At 32.9% G+C, this 22,754-nt stretch overlaps 1 protein-coding gene across 17 annotated transcripts in view; it reads right to left on the minus strand.

The window, feature by feature from the left end:
• Window positions 1–22,754, minus strand: part of Liprin-beta (liprin-beta 1) — a 118,725-nt gene that overhangs the window by 13,169 nt on the left and 82,802 nt on the right. For 4 of the 17 annotated variants that reach the window (XM_088190061.1, XM_088190059.1, XM_088190060.1 and 1 more), the window contains exons 1-2: window positions 1,491–3,099; window positions 191–900 (exon numbers count right to left, since the gene is read on the minus strand). The exons of 6 other annotated variants lie outside the window; for them this stretch is intronic. In XM_088190061.1, coding sequence (XP_088046187.1) covers window positions 191–900; window positions 1,491–1,962 — 1,182 coding nt within the window. In that variant the 5' untranslated portion in view covers window positions 1,963–3,099. Of the gene's footprint in view, window positions 1–190; window positions 901–989; window positions 1,104–1,174; window positions 1,385–1,490; window positions 3,100–22,754 lie in introns of those variants that run through there. 7 more of the 17 variants (XM_088190069.1, XM_088190067.1, XM_088190066.1 and 4 more) reach the window with 5 other exon arrangements.

Below are 22,754 nucleotides of genomic sequence, written 5' to 3' on the forward strand. Positions count from 1 at the left end.
CAACATAAAAATAATCAGAATGACAAACAAAACATAAACCATCATCACAAAATACATTTACCAATAAATTATTCGTTATGTATCACACGCACACTTCAACTCAAATCAAACCAGACTATAGAGCTATATTAATCACATGCAATTTGGTTATATGTTAAGTATTGTAATGCGTGATCATATTCCTCAGTACCTTGCAACCATAATGCATCCTATATCGGTTCTGTTCGGAGCAGGAGCAGTAATATTGCGGTGCCGGATGGCAGAAACATTCCATGCCGGAACGGTGAGGATAGTGAGAACCACTATAACAAACGTCACTATGAGACCCATGCAAATCTGGCCGGTTATTGTAATAATAAGGCATATTCCTAGGATCCAAATTATACGAGTTGTCCATCCTCGGATCGGTCAGCATACAGTTGCTACCGTATCTTTGCGGATCGTTATGCTCGTGTCTTCTATTGAAATGCTCGTAAGATATAGCCCTTCTCTGCAATTCGCCGATATGTTTCGAAGGAGTGTACGGAGAATAGTTTCCGTTATCCGGTACGCGATTATTGCAATAATCCATCGGATGGTTTTGATACAAATCTTCACTCTGATACTGCCTACTGGGAGAGTAATGGGACGTTTTTAAGTTGTGAGAAGATCTCGATTTTTGATCGCGGTCTATCCGATTGGGCGGGTGGTGACGTCTCCGATCGAGACTCGCTGAACAGTTGGGCATCGGCGGTTTATCTTGAATCTTATTCGTCTGTATATCGGTACGTTTAGATTTAACGATCTTCCTGCATTCGTCTTCGGAGTCGGCTGTCGGAGAATCGATTCGGTCGCCGTATCCCGAGGCGTTCGGCTCCGATTTGATCCATTGGAAATCATCGTCGCAGCACGTGGACGTGTCTGTGGTAACAACACATAGCAAACATGTAATGTCTTAAGCTAACAACGGCATCTAAAAGGCATACAAATTGACCCGTTTAAAGATCGACCTTCTCTCTGTTTATGAGAGTTTCCTGACGTGGTCGGTGTGGACGATTCGCTTAAGTCAGACTGTGTGCCGCATAAGACGGTGGACGAGTCGTCGGGCGAGTCCGAATCGTACCCTGGACAAGTACCCCCAAAACCTCATCAATATCAAAACCATACTATTATCGGACATAGAATGACTACTGACCCACTGACGTATACATATAAGACCGGACGGCTGGGTGCAGACCGGCCACGGACATGCAATACTCCACTTCTTCATCGTCAGAACAACACAAATCTTCCTCGTCAGACATTGCGTAAAATGTGCACTCGCTACTGCATCTTATCAGATGTGACTAACTGTAAGGGTTGTCAAACTGTTCAAAATAGACACTAGATCTATTTTTGCGTCATAGGACTGGGCAAGCGTCCAAGAGAATTTCGCGCGCGAGTTGAATGGATAGAATTTACTGGGCGTCGCCGTAAGATTACGCTAATGGTATCAAAAATGGGATAAAAACCTCGATCCGGCGAAGTGTGCGAAGTATTCGTGGCTACGGTGCTCTGTCCTTCTTCGGTGATCCTTTCTAATACTGAATCTTGAGTCCTATCCTCGCTGCCGGATTCTTCCGATTCTTCAGTGGAGGAGAGATCGTCCGCTTCCGATGTCTCTCTCTCGCTAGACTTGACCGAGACAGAGTCTTTATCTGTTTTCCCGACGCACTTTCTTCGATAGTCTTCGTTGTCTGAGCTGGAAGAATCGTTTCCCGCATCTCTATAACTGTATTTTTCCTGAGTTCTAGAGGTTTGCGCGGCAGTGCTTGGGGTAGGTTTTTCTTGCGTTTCTAACGATTTTGCCTTGGAAGTCATAGGAGTGCTTCCGTTGGTTGTTTTTTGAGGTGCCGACTTCTTGGCGAGTCTTGTGTGAGTCTTGTTTTCTAACTGTGCCACAGCTGCGGCCACGAGGGCCCCTCCACGCCCAATCTCTCTCATTTTGGACGCACACGCCTACGTATCGTAAATGTTCAACTAGTTCGGCATATTCTACAGTCACTCTAAATGGCGTGAGAAAGACGTCGATTAAGGACTAAAGTGAGGAGCAACACTGAGCCGACCCTACACACGCACACACGCCACTGATGGGGAGATAGAAATAGATGCGGCACGCTCCAGAGCGAAGCTCGCGCAAACCAACGACCCTTGAGCTAATATGGCGCGTTCCAGGAATATATTTTTTAATTAAAATAAAAACCATTTTCTAGAAGAAGAAATATGCTTGAATATATGAGGTTTTGTGCGACGAAGCTAAATTAGCGCGCTAGACTTTTCGAGGCGCTTTCAACCTACGCCTCTTGAGCTAATAAGGAGCATTTTTAATTTAAAGCATACTGGAAAGAAGTACAGATAAGGAGTGTGTGTCAAAATAAAAACTCCGCCAAGGCTAACAAAATAATTAATCACAGTTATCTTTATTCAATGAAATTATATCTCATTAATAAGAACATTTATTAATACACAATATTTTAAGAATTCACTTAAATAGCTCTAATTCATAATAGCTGTAAGTCAGAATAAATATCAAATGGTTACAATAAAAATAGCATACGGCCAGAAAAAAAATATTGGACATGTGAATTATAAAAAATACAACATAAATATAAATTATATATTTTAGAATTTTTTTATAAAACATTTCACTCGCACCTAAACTGTTGCACAATCTAGATGCGAGCGAGCGTTGGCCAGAACAGTGAACACCCCATGAATAACTCTCAACGAAACTCTTTAATTGTATTCAGAACGACAAACGAAACGGGAATAACGACAGAGCGGCGGCGAAGAGCACGCTTGGCTTTTTGTGTTGACATCTAATAATCACCAGTTGTACCAATCTTCAGCGTAACGTAAATAACAACACTATTACCAACTGAAAAAAAATTATTCTGACCATCTGTCAAAATATTTTTTGCCATTTAATATAAATTCTGACTAGTATAACTTAAATTCTAAATATTTATTATAAATTTCGACCATCTCATATTTATTCTAGCCGCTTATACCCGTGCAATAAAAATTTTGACTTGAAAAATACGAGTCTTAGAATAGCCAAACCGAAAATTTAATACTAGTTAAATCGAGTGAAGATCCATAAAAAATTGAATCTTAAACCTTAAGGGCAAAAGAAAAACATGATAGATTTATTTGGGGAAAATATGACAAAATCTTTTTACTGATTTATTAATAAAAATAAAGTATTTTAACACATTGTTTTTTGGACAAGTAAAATTAAGTTTTTTACTTGTAAACAGAGTTCAGTAGATTAGCAGTAGATATCTAATTCCGTAATTTTTCGATTTATTCCTAACGATCGTTCAAGAGTACATATAATTGATCATATATTATATTGTCGAGGGTGTATTGCACAAAAAATACATATACAACTTATGTGGTGTTATTTTGAACGATATAAACCTGATAAAAACTATTAAAGGTAGCCTTTACGGTTTCTTGTTTCGATGAATTATGAATATCTACCATTTAATTTTGATTCTAGCAAACTATCTCTCTTTTATATATTTTTATTTTAAGTGTAATTCAGACTAAACTACGAAAACAAATTTAAACTACGAAATCAAAATTTCACTAAATTATATATTGTACTTCAGAAGTTTAGTGATTTATAAAAACGTTTAATTAGTACAGTGTTAACATATTATATAGAAATATGTAATGCACATATTGGTAGCGTAGTTTGGGTATGTTTGTGTATTATTGTAAAAATAACTGGAATGAAAAAAAATAATTGACAATACATTACGGTCCGTTCACGCATTTTTACGTGAAAGCAAAACGTCGCGCTCAGAACGTTCACGCGTTTTAAATGTTTAAAAATAAAGTCACTAAGCTTGTATCATAAAAATAAGTAATAAAGATTTAAACTTTTATCTAGAGTTGGCAATATATACATGTATGCTTATTTTCATGGCGTAAAAAATATTGAAAAAAATACATTCAAAATTCCGCGGATCGAAAAGTGTTAAACTTTGGTTTAAATATTAAATAAATATAAGTAAAATGTGGCAAATCTCAGAAAAGGCCTTTGGCGAGGATGCTTTGTACAAACCAAGGGTTTATGAATGATACAGATGTTTCAAAGAGTATAAAATAAAGAGAAAATATAAAAAATCAAGGACATTATGCTAAGTAGAAGTTGGTATCTCGTACGGCACATGCTAAGCACTTTTGATTGTTTTTTTTAATATAAAACGAGTAGGTGTCATTTTTTTAAATCAAAACTAAAACAACATTGTAAAGAAATTTAAATAATTGTGTTGCGACCTTTCCCCTTTGGAGATGGCCGTCTTTTCTTCTCGAAGGACCACCGTCTCTCGAAGGAATTAAACGCCTCGAACTATTGAAATGCTTTATTATCAGAGTTTACATCCTCAGAATCCTTGCTGACGCACGACCACACGCCGTGACAGCCGAAGAGCCTTTAGGTAATTTTTCACGCACGGCCATAAAACACTTTTATTCGGCCATGCATAAATATATGTAAAAATTGTCGGAACAAATTGTTTAATGAAGAGTCTTAATTTTTGATATAAATATTTTCTCACACAGCAACATACCTTAAAAGTGCATTTAAGTCAAAACCAATCTCACTCAAAAGCAAGCACAGGTATAAATGAAATCTTTATTTTTCGGATCAAAATGTTGTCGACTGCTGGTCCAGACTGCGATTGCCCTGCGAACTGATTGTAGCCAGATGGTCACGTGTAGTCAGATTCGTTCACATCGACAGGGTAGATGTGTACAGCACCCCTCTAAAATATTATTATTGCACACATACACGTTTTTTTACCGGACGTGCATCTACAAAGACGCAGATGTATTACTTATAGCCACAAAATTTTAAACGAAAGGGAATCGATATATAATAGATCGATCTAGACTTTCTGACTTTCATCTAACGATTAAAAAAATATTTTGTGTGCAGATGTAATAGAAGGCGTCTGATCTTCTACAATATAAACACTGACCATCGAAAACAGGAAAGCATCTGCTCTGAAAGCGATCTCGTTTCTATATATAAACACAATAAACGAATTCCAAAACGAGAGATGAGCAAAAATGTATCGATACGCAAACTAAACGCGTACAGTAGAAGTCTGCACAATAATATTTTTTCGTTATGGTAACAAATGTACATTGATCTAATTTTATTTATTTTTTACAATAACCATAAACATAACTTATTGTAATTCAGAATATTAGTTATTTGTCGAAATTTTACATTTGGAAAAGTTTAAAAAATGTTGCATAACACAATTGTTAAAAACAAAAAACATGACTTAATAATGTTTTACAAACTCGTGCAGTATTTTTGTTAGTATTTATAAAAAATATACTTAAATAATCATTTAAAAACACACTTAATAGCATATAATATAAAATAACCGACAATAGACCGTAAATGTAAAAATATTTTGGCGATTTTCCAAATCTTTATAAATCATTGAAACTAGTTTTCTGTTATTCAAAAGATGGACTTCGTAACATTGGTAATATTATATTATAAAATCTGTATATTTTATTATGATGTGTGAGATTATAATATTGTTGTATTTTATTAAGGTGACACTAAAAATAAAAAGGGCATTTCGAAAATTTTGTTCAAAGGCCATCTCCGAAAATTTTTGAAAAAGTAAGCTCAAAAAAAAATTGTTAAAGGTCAAAGGACAACATTTTTGGGAAGGACATCTGATCACCTTAATTTTATAAAATCGAATAAAATACTAAATTACCTAAGTATATAAATTAACTATCAATACAAATATAATTATTTTAAAATAAATATAAATAAACATACATGAACAACAAAAGTATTCTAAAATAATCTGTAAAAACATTTAGCTAAGTTCAAAACCATTATTAATAATTATTTCAATCGCGACTAACTAAATACGTTATACACAGATCTGGGTTTTGATATCAAAAAATATAGTTAAAAGTTTGATTATCGCCCCACATTAAAATGAAAACACTGCCAATAAAATATTGTGTTTTTACTTTTAATAGATTTGTAAAAATTACTCAAAAAAAAACAATTATTTTATGTCGTATCAATAATAAACCTAGAAGCTGCAGTTTTTTAACTGATAAGTTAAGGAATGACGTTTTCTTGATTTTTTCACATTTTTAATAAATATAACGTTATAAATACAGTCTCCTTTATAATGGGTGCATTATCATACAGGCGGCCCTTGACTTTCGAACGTTGAACTTTCGCACAATTAAAAAAAAACATTTTTTTAAATTAAATTTTTTTTTTTTAAATTATAAACATGAGTGAGAAACGGAAAAAAATCAGTGTTGATTAAAAAAAAATCAAGGAATCATAAACTTCACACGATTCGAGACAAAAATGGAAATTATTAGACGTTCTGATAGCGGTGAATCTTTTGCTTCAATCGGACGTTCTTATGATACAAACAGATCTACGATATGTTCAATTTTGCAAAATAAAAATATAATTAAGGAATGCGTTCAAAATTTTGGAAATTAAAGATATATTTTCACAATCTTTATTATGTTTCAAAAAAAAAAAAACACGGCAAAAAAAAACATGGATGAAATGGAAAAATCTTTGTCATCATGGATCGATGACCAACATCAAAAAAATGTCCCTCTGAGTATTTCAATTATTCAAGCAAAAGCCCTTAGCTTGCACAAAGATTGGAAGGATAGATTAAAAAAAAAATTTAACGCGGTTTTTCAAGCAAGGAACGGTTGGTTTTACAATTTTAAAATGAGTAATTGTTTTCATAATATTAAATTTACTGTAGAATCGGCTGATGCGGATAAAGATGCTGCAAAAGAATTTATTTCCTAATTATCCAAAATTATTGAAGATGGAGAATATTCCTCTAGCCAAATATTTAATGTTGATGAGACAGGTGTATTTTGGAAAACTCTTTAACAATGAAAAATATGAATGAAGCCTTCACGCATCTTGACAATTTTTTAAATATTATGGAAGATTGTGATCCCAATGGAGACCGAATATCTCAAGTGCGTAGGGCGATCGATAAAGACACAGCATGTTATAAAATACTATATGAAGAAAAGAAAAAGAATAGTGGAAAACAGTTAACTCTTGATAACTTTTCAAAGGAAGCACCCGCAAACCCCACTTAAACATGTTTTTTAAACGTCTCCTAAACATCTTATATTTACTTGATAAATAAATATTTTAAAATACACACAATTTTAATTTTTTTTTTTGCTTCCCTCTACTTTCGAACATTCAACATTCGCACACATTTTGAGGAACCAATTATGTGCGAAAGTCGAGGGCCGCCTGTATAGCATTTTGTTCTATACTCGCTTTTAAATAACTTTAGCATTAAACTAGGAAGCTGCAGTTACCTAGAGGTTAATTAAAAGACCGCACGAGAAATGACGAGTTTATGAATTATATTACAGTTAAAATTTAAAGAATGCTAAACATACAAGTTCATAAATATTACATAATTTCGAATTATTATATAAGATATTATTGTAATTTTGACTAAAATATGTTTAATAACCAGACACTTTCCCTCGTATTTTGCAAAATACAGCAATATTTCATTGAATGATTTATAGCATTTACATGAAAACAACGACTCTTGTTTCATTACGCCTGCGAACTAATTTATATAAAAGACTTAATAATATATAGTATGTATAAGCATTCTCAAGTCATTGATCAATACACTCTTTTAATTTATCATTGAACATTACACTCTAATCGTAATTCCTAGAGTCGGTCATAAAACTTATATTCTTTAAAAAATATTTTGGAGTGTTAATTGATATATCATACACAATTATTTTTCTGTGATATAATTTGTTAATCGTAGAAATCGAATTATGTGAACGTTTGTTTATAGTGATTGATTTTTGTATCATCTGTGTGAACGATGCGATGAATCAATAATCTTGATATTCGCTACCGAGAACAATAAGGTACTGTTGCCTCGTGAAATCCATTAAAGATCGTCACATGTTAAATATTCATATATAAAGGAAGGAAATAAAGAGACACTTGCACTCAGAGAGAGAGTGAAGTCAGACCCAATACAACGTCTACTCATTAACAAATCTTTAGTGCAACTGCTCTGCCCTATTTAATACTACCTGCTCTGAATGTAGCTGTAATTTATTTTTTCAAAACTGCAGCGGTTGTAAACGATTTAAAAATATTCGTACAAATTTAATTATTAGCAAAAAAAATATGCAAATACTCCTATTGTAATAATAAATTGTGAACCCTTTTATAATAAAGCTTTCAATCGATAGATGTCACTTTGCAGCTCGAACAACAGCTGCGGCACGAGCGATAGCGAGCATCGAGAACTAATTTATTATATTTTTTCTACAACACCTAAAAAACGATACTTAATTACATCAAGAATTATTACAGCTCGAGTGTTTTTTTTTCGGATTAGTTTATTTTCGAATCAGAGTGAGTCAGCTTTGTTTTTTCAGTCGAACGCAATAAAAAAGCCGATTCCAGAGGTTCCAAAACTGTTTTAATAAATATATTTTTATCAAAATATATTCAGATTAAATCTCAGTAAACCGTCAAAAGTGACAAAGCAAGGCAAAATTTCAAGGTGAGTTTATCCGGTGGTCCGGAATCAGTGTTTCTTTCCGGGATCCGGAACTAACGTTCCGGTTTGTTTATTCGAGACCATAAATAGACGCATACATTATCCCGGATTTATGTTCGTCACGTGCCCTTGCCATTTTCGTGTCCCTTATCTCAATCTCGGCTGTAACTGCCTTAAAAGGCGGTTCCTTTTCGTGTATTTTTTCAAGTTTGCAACGAGAAACGATCCCGTGAGGTTGCGACCAGAATCGTAATATACAGTCCTGACTATAATAAGGCACCCTTCAAAATACTAAAATTGTTTTGCACATTCCATATAAACTTTATTAAATTATCAATGATTAAATGAGGACAACATAAGTAAGTGAATGAATTGTTCACGTTGTACTAAATAAGTTAAAAAGGCGCAATAAATATTGTATATAAAATACAGACCAACAATTGGAGGAAATCTAATGACAACTATCTATAAAGAAACAGTCGGTTTAACACAAAAGTCAGAACTAGGATCAATGGAGTGAAACTCAAATAAGATGTGGTTAAAACCAAGCAATTTTGAAACAAGAAAATACTATTTTACTTTATGAAACCTTATTTGGAAATTCGCTCTAAATATAAAGTTAAAAAAATAGTTTAACATGAATACGATTTGCCTTATCATATAATTTATTTAGGTAATAAAAGTTCGTATTAAGCAAACTACTAATACATCATCATAATAATGTGTCACGCTCACGATATCGATCAGAATAAGATAATGTCAATGGGTCGTGATAATTTGAATGGATGAATATCATTGGTCAATGGCTTGATGGAAAATTATCAAAAGCGTTGTTCGGATGTTGATAAATGTAGTATGTACCGCTAATGTGATGAATCGAGCCGAACCAATTACCTTTGATTGAGGCTAATGTTACAAAACAGGCAATACTAATATCTGAGATTAGATTTCCAGCATATGGGTATATCTGTGGATCTATTTGAAGATAATATAGGTATGCTATTTATATTTTTGGGTTAATACATATTTAATGTAGTCAACAACATTCCATTTGTGTATTAATATTACTTTAATATATAAATTGAGAACACTGAAAAACATTGTAAAAAAATAACTAAAAACACATTTTCTCTAACGAGCAAAAAAGTTTTCTCACTTGAAATCATAATTATTTAAGAGTTTGTTAATAAAAAAACACGATTTACATTTTCTTAAAAAATATAATAACTCTTGTATTATATTTTTTTAATATTATCAAAACCATCGGTAATCTTTGCGTCGAAATAATTTTAAAGGACTTCTTCAAAAGTAAACATACATTAAGATTTGTGTCTCTCGAATTTATTAAGAATCAGAATTTTGCTGTCGCGAAATAATTATCAGTATTTATTAATAATCTAAGCAAGTGCATTAAAACCGTCGGACCGTACTTTAATAAAAAAAAAATATCAATGTCGAATATCTCTAAATTCCATAATTTGGATCTTTTGCACGTCATCAACTCTTCTTATAGAAGCCTTTCGGTTCTCAATGAGCTTGCCAAAAACAAGGTTTTTGACGATGGCTATGTTACATGAGTTCTTTAATAAAAATTCAAGTGCTGCTGCCGGAGCTTGAATCTGCAAGCTTATGCCTTGCACTACACTCTCTAGAAGTTGGCCAAGGACGGAGAATAGTGGGTTACTTCTAGGTTACTTCGGTCGAGTTCGGTCTAAAATCTCTCGGAAGTTGTCCGAGGTTACCGAGAACGGGAGGTAAAGGGGGGGTAATTCAGCCGACTTGGCCAGCTTCGAGCGCTTCCGAACATTGTCAGCAAACGGACCGAAGTCGGAGCTGTCTTTCGAGCGCGAGCGGTGAGATACTTCCCCTTTCGCTCGCTCGCGTGTTAAGTGACGAGAGTGATAGGTTGGTTTTTCGCAAACTGAGATAGAACGAGTAACTCGGTTTAATTTCAATATGCGCGTAGACGTCCTATGGTCAACACACATGACGAGCGCTGCATCGTGGTCACGTGGTCAAGTTATAATATCACATGCCTATCGGGGACTTTAACAGACTCTTACTGACATCTTTGAATAGTTTAGGGCACCAAAAGGGATTAATTATATTTTTGATAGTATATTCTTCTAACAGATATCGTTATTATATTTTTTTTCATATAAAATTTAATATTTAAAAAATAATTAGTGGTACTTGATTTTGTTAAAAAATCGTTTCGAATATCCTTTTGTATTTTCCCAGATCGGTTTATATAAATGTCACACCATAACGAATTCTTATTTAGAATCGATGGCGACAAATTCTAGGATAGTCAGACATGTGGTGTTCGTATTCTGAAGTATCATTTTTATGCCTTTTGGCATTTTGCAAAAGCCGACAAAGAATTTGCGTAAATTGAATATTTACGACCGAAAAGTTTTCATTCATATTGTATGGGTGAGTGTCCACACAACCTTTGATAATTATCAATAGCGTAATTTTAATAATATGACAATTTAAAAATTGCGATTATTTGGCACATTTTTCGATCGCGCGCAAATATGCCGGCTGTACGTGACAGCAGCCACCGTCCAAACGACATGCACGCCGCAAAGCGCGCGGGCATATGAAATCTGCGACAGTGTGGGCGCTTACTCGAAGTTGTAGATTTCGGCCGATTTCAGTTGTAGCTTCGGTTCGGACAACTTCCAGAGAGTGTAGTGGAAGCATGACACGTTACGGACTGCGCTATTCCTTCCTTAATATACTTATAATACCGACTCTGGAGCAATGCATATTAATTATTAAAACATATCGAAGCACCGCAGTCACCGAAGTCACCACATTTCTTAAAATGTGTATATAAAACATTATTATATGTTTAGATTAAGTTGATATTATTTTTGCATGTTAGATTTGCTCTCAATGGATTTATCAATTCTAACAAATGGAAGACACATTTTTATGATAAAATACTACTGTAATACGGAGAAGCGAATCCAATATCTCCCGACTGAGCCGAGACATAATAGATGCATACATCGCATGCACAGTTACAACAATAATCTGAGAAATAAAAATAACTAGATCACCGGGAGCTTTGAACGCCTCCCGACACTATTGTATTTTTAAAATCGTTCCAATTCTTTTCTTATAACTTTCCAAGACTGTGGGAAGATGAGTGTCGATCTAATGATCGAGATCAAACAGGTGTTTGTCTTACTCGTTTTAAGCATTTTAAAGAAATGGTATACATTGTTTATCAATCAAAAGTATTGGATTTGAATCTAGATGAGTCAAGTTTTTTTTAATTTTAATTATACAGCATCTCTTAAAACTAACACAATTTTGCTGAATATAATGATATCTGAACAGTGCGCTCATAACTAGTTATAAAATATATGGTAAGTGTATAACAAATTAATTTAGTCGTGATTAGCTAATGTATATAAATGTCTATAAAAACACGGTTAAATATAACGGATAAAACATAAGTCTTATCCGTTTAAAGACCACTTAAATCCCGAAACACATAAACGACAAATTGGAAACGATGCGTCGAACCAAGACAGCTGAAAGGCTAAACATCATAACATTATCTAAAGTGCATCCAGCCAGGAAGCCAAGAATGCGTCGCTTTTACTATCCTGTAAGGAAAATCGTTAACATTTCCAAAGCCATAAAAACCACCATGCTTCGAACCATTAAACTATTTTTACTGCGCCGTAAACAGCTTTAACGTAATTAAACCATACGCGGAACATATAGTCGATCCCGATTTGTTTCAGCGTATATGTTGATACTAATGATTTTTGCAGCTACAAAAATAATACTATTCAAGTATAAAAAAATAGGTTGATACGCGTTGATGGTCTTTATCGAATAAAAATGTTGTCCAAATATTTATAAAAAATGTTTTTAGCTATATTGACTTTATTTAAGATTAATTAAGTCTGGCACATGCTTTTTTTTCGACACCCACCAAGCGCAGAATTTCACAAATGTAACCTTTTCCTAAAACATAGATATAGACACCACTTAACATTGTTTATCTATTGTTAAACGCAGTCTGTATTTTTTAATCGGGTAACAAATCGCTTTTACTTTTAACGACTCCAGTGACATGTGCATATTTTTTATACATAAGGTACAGTAAAATAAGTGAAAAATATTATGTGGTTGAAACCCTTACATTATATAAGCATATTTACTTCAGTTAACATTAATAATTGTATTTTAAAAATATTAGGGGCACCCAAAAGAAAGTACGTTTTTATAATGAATAACTTTGACGGTCAGTTGTGACTTATTTGTTGTTCGGGTCGCATGTCTTTCTATTGATGGTGTTTGGATTAACATCTGGAGAGTGTGTTACGAACATAACGACAATAAAAAACACCCCATGTTTCAATGGAAGATTTCGTTCCAAGTAAGATGTTTTTCGCACTTGTATGCTGTATAAATTTCACAAAAAAATCGGCAAACACAGCAACCAAAAACGTTAAGTTTGTTTGGAAGACAAGCCTAGAAGTAGGACACCAAAAATCATCGATTATAGCTGCAGAAATTTAAGCCAATACAGAGGTATCGATTCGGTAGTTAACACATAAGACAGGATATATTCATGGTCTAGCATTCAAAAAAGTTTAAAAAAATTGGGAAGGCATGTGGGTTCCATACGCAGTAAGCGACGAGAACAAGGCGACGCGCCTGCCTCATAATGCAAGAATTATGCGAGAAAAAATAAATGCTCTCGGATGAAAAACTGTTTCTCACCTTCCATATTCCCCAATATAGCATAATCAAATTACCATTTATTTAAGTCTCTACCACATAATTTATATGATAAAAAATGTAATAGTGTTCGTGAAGTTAAAACATTTCTTTCTGAATATTTTAACTCGCAGCCAGTCATTTTTTACAAATGTGGGATTATAACTGTATCTGTCGATGGAGATTATTTTGTAGAATAATATTATGAAATAAATTTGTGATTGAAAAATACTTTTCATTAAAAAAAACGTATTTTTTATACTAGGGGTACCCCATAACATATATTTATATTATTAATTTTGGGATAACTAAATTAACTGGACCTTTGGTGAGTTTTGCACTCAAAACTATGGGAATTTAAAATGTTTTAACTTAGAAATAATAATATATAGACTCCCATATAACGCGGTTAATACGTTACGCCTTTGTATTACCTCGAACGTCCTTAAAAAGTCTCACTTAGTACTTGCATTATTTTATAGTTAATGCTATTACAATAGTATCGTTCAACGGAGGCCTTTAACATTAAATATATATATATATATATTAAGAAGAAAGTATTTGTTAATTTGTTCCTTTATGATGATTAAACGACTGTAGTAGGATACCGCAGCACCGGCGCACATAGCGGAGGTGTGCGTTAATAAAAATTTTTTTTTTCATTTCAACCGATAATGAACATTGAACAGAAGCACTTGAAAGCAAGAATGTCACGGTATTTTTATCAACAAAAACCTAATAAATTTAATAAAATTGTTCAATTCATTTTAAATACTATAGTTTAATTAACACAGAATTTTAACTTATCATGTATCAAAGGAATTTTATGGAAAATTTTATTAATATATAGTATTTTTTTAATAATTGAAAAAGTGAATTAAATCTACAATAGTATCAATAATAAAAATCTCATAAGAGTTACAATTATTAAATATTTAAGCACGTTTTTGCTACGCACCTTATAGTTAATAAGTTTTAAGCCATAAAAATTTCAAAAAATAAGTAAAATATGTTTTAATCTGATAATTTTCAGTCTTTTTGGGTTAGAATGATTAATCATATCGTAATTATAAATATTGATTGCAATTTTAATTAATAATTTGTACAATAATTTAAAAAAACTTGAAAAGCCCATTAAATATTATTTAAGATTTATATTGAAGCAAAAAATAATTATTATTTTTTAAAAATGTCTATTTTTAATATTTAGTTAGACGCTGGAAAATCTGTTAGATGTATATTTTATCAGTTCTTATTTATATTTTGACGGCCAATTTACACCGCAACGGCTCTATGACGAGAAAATTGCGTCTGAAATACTTTGGCAACCCGAGGTCCTCACAATGGTGACCGCCCGACGTAATTTGAACACACAATTAAAGAGTTAGATAATCAATCATTGGAAAACAGATGTAAATAACTACAGCCAAAAACAATTTCAATGTAAATGGACTTTACGTGTTTTTTATTGAAAATTACAGACAAGGGAGCGAGTAGCGGCCAATTTTCACCCTTAAACAACGGCTGAGCGGCAAAATAATTACGTTTCTCTCAGAACTACTCTACCCACAACCACTCTAGATAAAAATCGCAAATATCTTGTCGCCCAGCCGTTGATAAAGAGTGGCGATTGACCGTCACAATATCAATGATAACTAGCACGAAAGTAAAGTGGTATAAATCGCTGACTATCGCCTAAATTACTTGTGTTCGAATCTCATATGGACCTTACTGTTTTTCAATTTCTATCGTTTTTGCAAGATTTAAATTATTGATTATTATATAATTATAATTCCGACCAAAAAATACGTGTACCGACGTTATTTTCTTGCTAAATATAATTAAAATAAGTAACAGTGAAAAAAAGATTAGCCCAATGGGTTGAAAAAGTCGTTATAAAAAACCGGTTTCAGGCAATGATGACAAAGGATAAGAGCACAGGTGTTTACATACAGACAAAAACGTCCCTTTTGGGGTTATAAAGCCGTTCGAAAGTTTGGCGCTGTTATAATATTTACTCTCATTGCCAAACTTGCTTGGTTGTATGTATGAGAAATTATGAGAAATTGTACCGCCTATTCATCATTCTTAGTGTCTAGAATTTCGAACTATTTCGCGCATGCTATAATATACAGTTTGTCCCACAAGTAACAAAGGTTAAACATACTAATTCGTACAGCCATAAGCTGCATAATTCTTTACACTTTCATAATCTTAACGAAATACTATAATTGAGACATTTAGAAATAGCTGAATAGTAATTTCAATTAAAAAATGTAGGTAGAATAAGGAATGCATCTCACTGTACGCGTCTGGTTATATAGGTTTCTTAGCACCAGACCGGACACTTGAAGTTATTTCATACGGACGGCGAACTATTTTTGAGATCAATATTGTCCATCAAGAAAATGTCACTTTCTAAAGGCGTATACATATTTCGTTGTTCTAAGGAGCGAGTGCAACGATTGGCTGGATGATCGCTGCTTGATTTTGATCCTTCAGTGTAAGTTTTGCAACCCTTCGGCCCGACTGACAGAAAAGCAAAGATACGGCATGAGACTCCCGAACATGATCATCGCATCATAAAGGAACTGACCTCCAGATACTGTCACTGCTACTCATAAGACCCCTGAGGATCTTTTACGGACATCATCCCTGCGCCAGCTTCTCCATCACAGTAGGAGAAAACTGTTCTCGCCCATCATAGTAACTCGCAATATATGTAATATAATCTTTTAAGATTTTCTTCAGACTATTTATAATGTCTATAAACTAATATAAGTGACACGTTGAGCTTTAGTGCTAGCATCTGTATTGTTAATCTCGGACCTGCTTTGATGGCAGCCCTAATATCCTCACTAACAACCCCTTACGTAGATATTAAATGTCAAAATACTAATTTTTAGAACCACATCTGACACTTCGTAAATTTAATGGCATTCCTGCATATTGCATTACAGATGTTTTTAACTGCTTTTGTCGCATTATGGCCGAGTAGAAACTCGTTAAGCAGAAGATAGCTTATCTGATATTATTTCATCATCACTGGCATTGTTGATTTAGGATTGAAAATATCGAAACAAAAAATATTCTATTACTAAATAGCATTAAAAATATAGTTACTTTATAAAACATACATTTTTGCATATTTAAGAGAGAAAAAACGCAGATAATTTCGCCTCAATAAAGTGTATATTATAAGACAGTATATTCAAGTATTTTTTGTTCAATGTGCAAGTAGTTTTGAGACACACTTAAGAAAAATATATGTATATGTATGTATATATGCTACAAAAATAGTATACAATTTTACACGACACGTTAATGTATATGACAAATTATTGCTACGCACAAGTAAGTATTATATATGCCTAAGTGAGGGGTTCTGTGTACCCTTTCATTTTTTGGGAAACGACCTTAGCGAAATTGCCGTCTTCGGCCCTTAAAAGCGGAGAGTAGCGTTTTTTGTGTAAATATAAAGCTGGGATACATCAAAGGGAGTTTTACGCATACGAAGTGTAGGATTTTGAAAATTTTCAGGTCTTTTGACAATGAATTACATTTAGGTACGGGGAGGTTTTTGTTAAAGAAACCTAGTGGCGAGATGGCGGTGTCGAAACGACAGCGGCAAAGCGTTCCATTCCCCGTTAGAAATGGAAACTATATTTTCTAAAACAGCGTAGTTATAAATTACATGTAATTCTAAAATCACGGATTCACAACGATAATGCTCCAGCTCACACCTCAGCACGCGCGATTTATTTTTCATGTAAAGTTTACATTATCGCCTCTGTAATCTAGACTTCATGTTACTATTAATATTATATAATACATGAAATCTAAATAAACACGATAAGAGAGGAGTGGTTTTTATTTTATTATAACACATGACACTGTGAATAGATTGTTAAGGTTAAAGAGGAACACCCGAACTAAAATTGTTACAATATAAATATTACTGTTAGGCCTAAAATTACAACGAGAACGAAAATTCGTATCATAAAATAAACCAGGCACACTTAAACGCCTGCCCAAACGTTAACGTTAACCAATTCAAAGAGTTAACCGTCGCTGCCGCTCCGGTTAACTTTCCTCTTAATCGGTTCCAAAGTCTTATACGCAAATAGAGAACATTCTTCGAAGGCTTTACGCGCCGCGTTTGTATTTAAATCTTTTTGTTTATGCCGCAGACATAGTACGCCCCCATATTCCGGGGGCGTTTTTCGCCCCGTGCTTAGTAGATATAACAACATCGTGGAAGCTGTATGCAGACTGCGGCGGCGTTTTAATATATTCATTCGGTGAAATTGAAGAAAGTGAAAAAAGAGTATCGCCGTTGGAGTTCTAGACGTTTTTGATAAATGCTCGACATTAAATTTCCTGTACTCGTGTATATATGTGTGTAAGAAGAGCCTTTTTCGTAAGGGTTTTTGACTCGTCTACTGCGGGTTTCCTCTTCCGTTGGCCGATCGATAACCTCTTGAAAAATCTGAGGGTCTGAGCGAAATAGCTATGCGCGCTTTGAATTCATAATTGGAGACAATTGCAACGGGAATTCTTAACGGGGTGTTTTTTGCTCTGTTTATAAAGAGGGCGTGAACTTTTAAAGCAATGGGTATTAAATACCACCGAAATCAACCGAAACAAATTATATCATTTGTAATGTTACAGCTTTATTTTGTTTAAAATGTACTTTCTATCGCAGTTCTATTTTTAAAATTAGAAAATGACAAAGTAAAGCGCAAGTATTTATGCGTTTAAAATTTACTACTATATATTTTTTGACTAATATATTTTTTTCAACTAAAACATGGTGAATTTTCGACCGAATATTGATGTTTAACTTGCTGGAATTCGCGTGCGACCTTGTATCTCGCGCGAAAGTCGTCTTATCGAGCTCGAAGGACCAGCGAAACATATGTTTGACTATTAGATTATGTCTTTCTACATGTTTAAATGCCTGCATCTGAACGTCAAATATGCCAACGGTATAAAAGCAAACAAAAAAATTCACGCTTAGATAATTCCAAATATCATGCACTAGTTCTACAAGCTTTTGTACCAAATTAGACTTGACAGTTACTTACAAGACTATAGATTCTGAATTTCAGATTTTTAAAATACACGGAGACTCGAGACTTATATTTGAATCATTGAAAAAAATAACGTCTATTATTTATTTTTTAATAATTATTTAGGAAAAACATGGAATGAATTTTTAGCAAGAACTTTGAAATAATAACCCATTGAGATTGTCAGTGTCAAGTTTGAACAAGTTATGACCTGTCAGCCGGCTTTCAGAGCCGGAAGAGTTAGGTCGTATTTACTGTGTCTGTTGCGCATCGTGGATTTCAAACAACGTTAAGTTTGCTGCCAAAAAAAGTGCCAAAGAAGCTTATGAAATGTTAAAATCAATGTATGGCGATATTGTGGTGACTCTGAAGACTGTTTAAAATTGATATGAGCGATTTATTGCTTAAAATACTTTGCACGGGTCCGTGCAAAGTAATTTGAAATGAGACGAATGAGTGCAAAAATTTGTTCCCAGACTTTTGACTGACGAACAGTAGGAAAATCGGGTGTCAGTTTGCACGGAATTGAAGGATCGTCTTGATGCAGATCCAAACTTCATGGTCAAAATTATAACTGGAGATGAAAGTTGGGTGTATGGCTATGACCCTGAGATTAAAATTCAGGGCTTCCAATGGAAAACGAGTGGCTCTCCTCGTCCTAAGAAGGCACGTCAGTCAAAGTCGCACCCTATATATACATCATATCCTAGATACCGCAGTCGCAAAATGCCACATCACCAGAAGATATGCGTCTTTTGGATACTGCGCTTCAATTAGTTAAGTTTCTCAATTGAATATTCAATTATTCAAACTATTTGCCCGATTTTGTACTATGTGAATTTTATGCCTTCTCGAATAAAATTTGAAAAAATCTTAGAATGAAACAAATTATATACTTAAGCAACAAACAACAAAAATGCGAGACATTGAGACGCTTCTCCTTCACAAAAAAGTGCTTTTACACATTCGAAAAACATTTTAAAATGTTATGTTTATGAATGTTAGCGGTATATACTATGACCGAAATTCGCAGAATTCGTTTGTAAAACGAAACAACCCCACCTTTTATTATCGTTTAACGCTTATCTCAAAAACAGATAATGGAAATTATTATAATTAATGGAAAAATCTGAAATGACGTTCTAGATCAAAAGTATATAAAATAATAAATTAAGCATTAAGTAATTAGTACAGAATTGTGCTATGCATATTTTAAAGAATTTAAAAAGTTTAACGAATAGCAAAGTAATTAATGATTAATTGAAATATTTTTTATAAACCAATATTTGATTTTTAATTAAATAATATTTTACAGTAAACTATTTGATTTTTTGCACTAAATGGTTAAATAAATTATAATTCGAGTTCTTCGTCCATTTTTTATTTAATATTTGAATAGTTGCAAACTACAAATAATTGAGAACTGTAGTATATACGAGTAGCTATATATCAATTCATTTAAACGAATAAACAATATCTTATCAGATATTTATTAAAAAATATTTAGCATATTCAAGGCAAAATAAGATATCAAAAACATTAAAGCATTTAGCGATGAATCAGATTGCTTATTTCTTATTTTTGTGTTGAATATTTTATCGCCGTAAAAAGTATTTGTTCGCTTTCTGTTGAAGTAAGCTTTATTGAAAGCAATGATTTATATAACAGATTTAAATTCGGAGTTCGAGTTCCACTTGATTTAAAGATCTGAAATTCCTTTTTTTCACCGTTGGATTATTTTGGTAGTATATTAATTTATTATTTGACATTATGACAATACAATCAGTGATGACTGATTATATCGTCATAATGTCGAATGATATCTAAACTTTCTACCCTGAAAAAGTCATTTCAATAATTCTTGACCATATTTTATACATATTTTTTGAGAGAGTTAAGTTCAACTTATCACCACTGAAGCAACATCCGCAGTAAAAAAATGTAAGAATAAGACTGGTATCGAAAGCTTTAAGAGCCGCATACGGCTCGCGAGCCGCAGATTATCCCATATTGTTATAAATAATACATTTATTGCATTTAAAAGGCACAAAAATATAAATACATCTGGAAACAGTGCAATGATCAGTCAAAAGAAACGGTATTCTTAAACATACACCTTTTAAGAAAATCAGTAAGTATTGATAAAAATAAAAAATAAATGTTATAATACAATTATATCGTATAATTGTATATAAACTTCGGAAAAATATAAATAGAATTATCACTCAGCGGACGATTAAATAACCGACTTTCCAACCAACTAATAATACATTTATTCATTGAACGTGTCAAGATAAACATTCGCCGTACCGAATGCTGTATACAACGAGATTGTATAGTAACTCTCTAAAATGTTTCAAAGACGAAGTTTCGAGTAGTTCGTCTGCAGCTACACGGCAACTTAGCACATCAAATATTTTGCATCGAGTAATAAAAGTGCTCGCTTCTACACGAGTTAAGTCGTTATCTTGTCATGGGTTTCAGAATACATGTATGTAATAAAAATAATATTTTTATTTTATAGTATGTTAGACTGACACTGATGCATTACAAAATCTATAAAGATTAGAATTATATTGATTGAAAATTTAGTATATGTATAAACAGCTCTATAATATTTGTGCATAGTATATTTTTAATAAACAGTAAAGCTCTACTTTTAATATATAATTATTTAATTTACAATAGTTTCGAATACAATAATCCATGATATAAAAGTAGAGAAAATATTAAATTATGTTATATAAAAATGCAAGAATGTGAGACAAGAAAGATCATGGAGCCCAAATATATTATATAAGAACCACTGTAATGTAATATTTATAAACGTCTAGATTGTCCCGAAGAGTAAAGACACTTCAAGCCTAAAAAGCCTCGTACAGATTTCACGTTTTCAAGACCTTCTGCGGCGCACAAGAGCATTCGCACATGTTTGCATAGCGCCGTAAAGCGAACCACCCGTACGTAATACGAATCATGCGGCTCAAGAACATCACACGAAAATCCGCCGACAGGATTTTGTTTGCTGAAAAGCAACTACAAACCCTCTCGGCAATGTCCTTACGCTGCTCGAATTGAAGTCTTGAACTTTGCAGTACCGTGTGCTGTACGAAAGCGAAATAAATCAAGGGGATTTTTATACTCGACATATTTTGCGATGAACTGTATCCACCAGAATATCAATTATTTTGGAACCATTGGAAACATGTGCAATATATTTTACTGACGTATATTATTTATTAATACGTAATTAAAGCAGAAGTTAATACAATAACAAAGTAATGCATATTATGATAGTATGTTATTAAAATCAATTATTAGTATTATTTTAGAATCATAAGAAAAAGAAATCAAGATTTGATTTAAGACGCGATCTTTCTCTTTAAATAAATAAATTTAAATTTGTGAAATATAAGTTTCCAATTTAATAGTAAATTTGTATGTAAAATAAATCGCAATTTTAATAACAAAGTTTAAGATATAAAGCGTTGATAATATTAGGGGCGAACTCAACGACTTTATTGAATGGTTGAAGTACACTAAGAGAAATCAGTATTTATTATTTTAAAAATATTTTTTCAAATCAAGTGAGATCGAAATTTTATGAATATTAATAAAAACTAAAATACATGATTTCTTATTTATTTTGACCTTAATATTCTGGACACCTCGCATCATGAATTCCATTTCATTTTAATTTAGATAAAATTCACTCATTTTAAAAACTTTTATTTGAGTTAAATATTATTTTTATAGACTATGTATGCTAAATCTGCAAACATCGTTACGGATATTTAGTATTTTTGTTAGGACTATCCAATTGGTTCACGCGTTTTCGCGTAATAGTTAGCCATACACGCGCGGATTTGTCCGACGGATCTGTTCGTCGCGGATGTCTGGCAGACCGTGCGTAGTGAGAAAAGACACAGATTTGTCTGTCCACCGTCTGTCATCTGTCCGTGAAAAAGCTATTCACGCATTTTCGCGACAGTAAAAATTATGTAACTTAAACTTGTAAAAATATCGTATAAACGTCATTATTAAATGGCAATATTTAACTTAAAATATCCTTTCACACAAATAAATCTACTTGATTCTTGCGGCCAGATTTCTAGATAATAAAAAATCATGTAACATTTTTTATAATACTACTAGAGTAGCAGCGACAATTTATGTAACGATTTATAGTACTGAAAATTATATTTTTTCTACTTAAAAAATAATAAATTTAACATGAAGCGTAAATAAAATAATATAAACTTTATGTCATAACTTAATAAATTATAAAAAAAACTAATTA

Source organism: Plectrocnemia conspersa, unplaced genomic scaffold (genome assembly GCF_051122295.1).
Source record: "Plectrocnemia conspersa isolate PC_06_02 unplaced genomic scaffold, ASM5112229v1 ptg000008l, whole genome shotgun sequence".
NCBI classification, from domain to species: domain Eukaryota; kingdom Metazoa; phylum Arthropoda; class Insecta; order Trichoptera; family Polycentropodidae; genus Plectrocnemia; species Plectrocnemia conspersa.